Source organism: Schistosoma mansoni (genome assembly GCF_000237925.1).
Source record: "Schistosoma mansoni, WGS project CABG00000000 data, chromosome 2 unplaced supercontig 0120, strain Puerto Rico, whole genome shotgun sequence".
Lineage (NCBI taxonomy): Eukaryota > Metazoa > Platyhelminthes > Trematoda > Strigeidida > Schistosomatidae > Schistosoma > Schistosoma mansoni.
In genome coordinates, this window is record NW_017386000.1 from 257,095 (window position 1) to 261,247 (window position 4,153).

The 4,153-nt window shown below is 33.8% G+C and overlaps 1 protein-coding gene across 1 annotated transcript in view; it reads left to right on the forward strand.

Annotated features, from left to right (window-relative positions):
- Positions 1 to 1,069: 1,069 nt before the first annotated feature.
- Positions 1,070 to 4,153, forward strand: part of Smp_158280 (zinc finger protein, putative) — a gene marked incomplete at both ends in the record, with an annotated part of 11,827 nt that continues 8,743 nt past the window's right edge. The window contains one exon of the mRNA XM_018791559.1: positions 1,070 to 1,117. Within this exon, the coding sequence (XP_018645269.1) occupies positions 1,070 to 1,117 (48 nt within the window). The remainder of the gene's footprint in view (positions 1,118 to 4,153) is intronic.

The following is a 4,153-nucleotide window of genomic DNA, read 5'->3' on the forward strand; positions in this document are numbered from 1 at the left end:
ATCATTGTCGTTATGCTGGTTGTCTGAAAGAAACACGTTACTGCCGTCTCTCGTCTGTGCAGTTAGCAGTACGACTTCGCCTTCGGACCTTTGGTTTGCTGCTTTTAGTCTTACCGCTCTTCAACCGACCTGTCTGGCATGGTAGGACTTTGAGGAACGATTGTTCCAGCCAGTATAGCTCGATTAGTTCCTTACGATAGGCAAGCCCGACCACCACGTCAAAGTAACAGCAACGATCAGGTTTCCATCCAATAAATCGAATGTGGTAGTTATACGCCGCTTTACTCATAAGATGTATTATGGTTTAATCATGCGAAATAATTGCTTGATTCCGATTTTCGTTTATAAACACACCGACCTGAATATTTTTATCTTCTGTTCATAATATTATCTGCTCATTAGTTTTCAAAACATACTGTATTGGTGTGTTACTTACCACCATATCTCATACCACACTTTTATGTTCTCTTATAGACATAAAATTTTTCTGCAACTCATCTCAGACGCTTTTCCCACAACACACAGTTCTGAGTGAACGCAAATTTGGCAAAGACTACGGTGAGTGAGTAATATCTTAATTATTTTATCGCTGGGATGTCAATCGTATGACATATTCTTACAGATTTATTCGCTGATTTATCATAAATAATAAAGTTATCGTTAAGGAGTGGAAAAATATATTGTTAAGCGATCATTTAGATAGGATACTTCGTTTGTTGGTTTAGAGACCAATTAGGCAAGTTAAAAAATTTCTATACCAATTCGTTGGTTTAAGTTTCTCTAGCTTCTAACAAGACAACCTGAGAGAATTCGACCAAATACAAATACTCAAAAAAGTAACTTGACGGGATGAAATAAAATTTTTTGGAAACTATCTTCAACTCTTTCAAAGTATGATAGATACATCTACCCAATTGAGATTGATTTCTACTCTTACTACATCCTTTCAAAGGAGTGGTTTACACCAATTGACACTTCACATAATTCCTAACATAGATCATAAACCGTTATCATTTGTTGACCTCACTCCTCATTCGCAGGCCTCTTAATTCTACGGTATGTTGCAACCATGTCAGTTTGTGTAGTTTTACGAACATCTCATCCAAGCTATTTCAAAGTGAAGTATGTTTACTTTGATGATATTATTTACTTATTGCTTATTCAATTACCTTGAAGTTTTAGTTCAGTTATTCATGAATGTATCTTTCAAAAAATTCAAGTACAAATGACCATCAACAATACCTAACTTCCTATAGAGATGACTGCTTAATTGATATATGAACAAATATATTTCCCGAAATGATATCACGTTACATATCCTTTGTATCACTCGTATTTTATGATTTAGCTGTTATTTATTAAGTTGTTTATCTTGGTTACATTAATTCATTGCAGGAAAGATATTTAAATGTTCTTCTTGTGACCGAACTTTCACCTCCAGATCAGGGTTATGGTACCATGTACAACTTGTTCACGAAGGTACATTCTTTCAGATTTTTTCATGAGTATAAAATAAGTTACGTAATAATTATATAATGACATCGATTATAAACTTTGATTAGTATTAATCCTTCTCTTCCAATAATTGTTAGTTTATAATCGATGTCATTATATAATTATTACGTAACGTATCTACTCCATGAGTGTTATTTAGTTATTGTAAATCATATATATATAAAATAAGTGTCCTGGAAAGTAGATATAGTTTTACATTTTTCGATAAACCCTTATGTGTTCCGCTAATGAAGTGAATGTTATTTGTGGAGGGAAAATATAAACTGATTAACATGATGATTCCCTGTTAACGTATTCTTTGAAGGAATACTGCAAGCTAACTTTTGAAATTTCATAGTATATTTAATATGCATATGCTTTTGCGTTCCATCTCAGGCTAGTTTTTTCTGTTTATGCAAAAAGCAAACACTGATTAAAGGAAAGTAGAGTCAGTTATTATTCCTTTGACATCTCCAATCTATTTTCAAATCAATTTCACTTATAGTTCATCACGTAGTTAACTTGAACAACACAATTTTCTCCTGTCCATCTGTTATGATTTCTATTACGACCCAGCTACTCTTATTGCTTAGTATTCTTGGGCATTACTTCACTCGACAAGTCCCCAAATCAGAACACGGTTGAACAGGAACGTAATTATATTCCAAATAACAAGGGTGGAAGTAAGAATCACAATAAGAAAAACTTCAGGATATTTATAATTTTTACATATGAAGATTCTAGTCTTCTCCATGCATCCTCTAGTGCTGACTGGTTAAGACATAGCCACTCAGCGCGCCCTAACAGAAACCTGTACGGAACGTGCTTTAGTCCAATCTATATCCCGTTAACACCACCCTTTTGAGCGAATTCGTCGGATCTGGTGTTAGGGTTCACCTGCAACCGCGTGACTGATCTGTGCTTTCGATTTGTCCATCGTCTATGCTATGAAGAAGTGGTATCACTCTTTGCTTGCGTAGAGACCAGTCTATCTGTTTCAGGGGTTTTGATTTCAAAGGTGTACAGCAGAATATCAAGAGGTATTTTATGTTGGGTCTCGTTGCTGGGTATCGAAGTTGCTTTCAGTTCGTTAGCATGACTCACCCAAACTCTTGAGCCAACTGACACCTCGTAAAACACACTTCCTTCCTTTTGCACGATACGACCAACTATCCATATATAATGTTTGAAGTGATTCTGTGGACGCTCTTACGATCTAAAATAGCTCATTTAATGTTGTGGATAAAACAATTAAGACTATAATAGATTTGGTCAGATACGGTTTAATGCACCAATTCGTGTTGCTAGAAATTTCCATAAAAAATTATTAATAAAATATCAATGGACTTTATCGAAATTCACAATATATCAGTCTAATTGGTCTTTATTTATTCGATTTGATTAAACAATCAGTTTTTCATCTTAAAGTGAAACTCTCTGACTTGCAGTTTATTTAGTGTAATAGTTAACCAATAATTGACCATTAAATATAGAAAATCTATTCTTTTGTTGTGTTTTATGACCAAATATTGTATAAACTATAATTAAAAGACTATTCAAATAATAGTCTTTTAATATGATGGGGATCTTTAAACGATTAAACTATAATTATTTGTGAATTTTATTTATTTTGAAAGTACTACAGGTAGCATGCTTTTCATTTACTCATCGGTATGTTTTAAAAAACTTTGTTTTTATTTTTTTTCATAGTACAAAATTATCCATGTGATCAGTGTTCAAGAACCTTCAGATTAAAACAATATCTTATTGCACATATCCAACAAGTTCATGAAAGTAAATTTTTCATTTACAAAATAACAAGTTATTTTATTGAATTCTATGATCATACTTATACATTTGTTTATCTACATATTTTCCTCTTTTACTTAAATCAAATAATTTAGTGATAAATAGTACACAATCATCATTATATCACTCCTCCCCTTTTAAATAAATTGTAGTGTAACTGGTGTTACTAAGCTTATTTTCACTACATACTGTGACAACTAATACCGATCATTAAAAATACGTGAGAGGTAGAATTTCCACTTGGTATCCTGGTGAATTTGATTTGCAATTACATAATCAGTTCAATTATTTTGTCAACTAGTTTCAAATATTTTAGTTTTGATATTCTAAACGTGCTTGGCGTGTCTAAAGATATTGAAAGCAGAATTCATGTAACCTGGTTGCAATTCTTGCTTTTATAGGATAAATTAAATGGATTTGTGGTATTTCTCGTCTTGCTTTCCATGTTGTACAATTTTTCCCGTTATGTGTTTGAATAAAGCCATAACAACAACTCAGTCAGTCAATCACAACGTAGAACTTAGTAGTACGAGTGGATGCACCTTCGTCATTGCAAACGATTTTGAGCCATGTCATTCAAGGTCTCTAACTATTGGTTGCTATCATCTCGCGAATCCCAACCAGGTAGTCTACACACACCAACATAGCTCAGTCCAATTGTCAGAGACTTCATGGATATAGGCTATGTTTTAGTCTGGCCGCCCCTAGCATTCTTCCAATCTACTCCTTCACCTACGATACACAAGCCCGACCACCACGTCAAGGTAGCAGCTACGGTCGGGGATAAGAACAACTAAGGCAAAATAATATGAATTCATCCTATTTTATGGTCTCTTCAGCTGCTTACAAC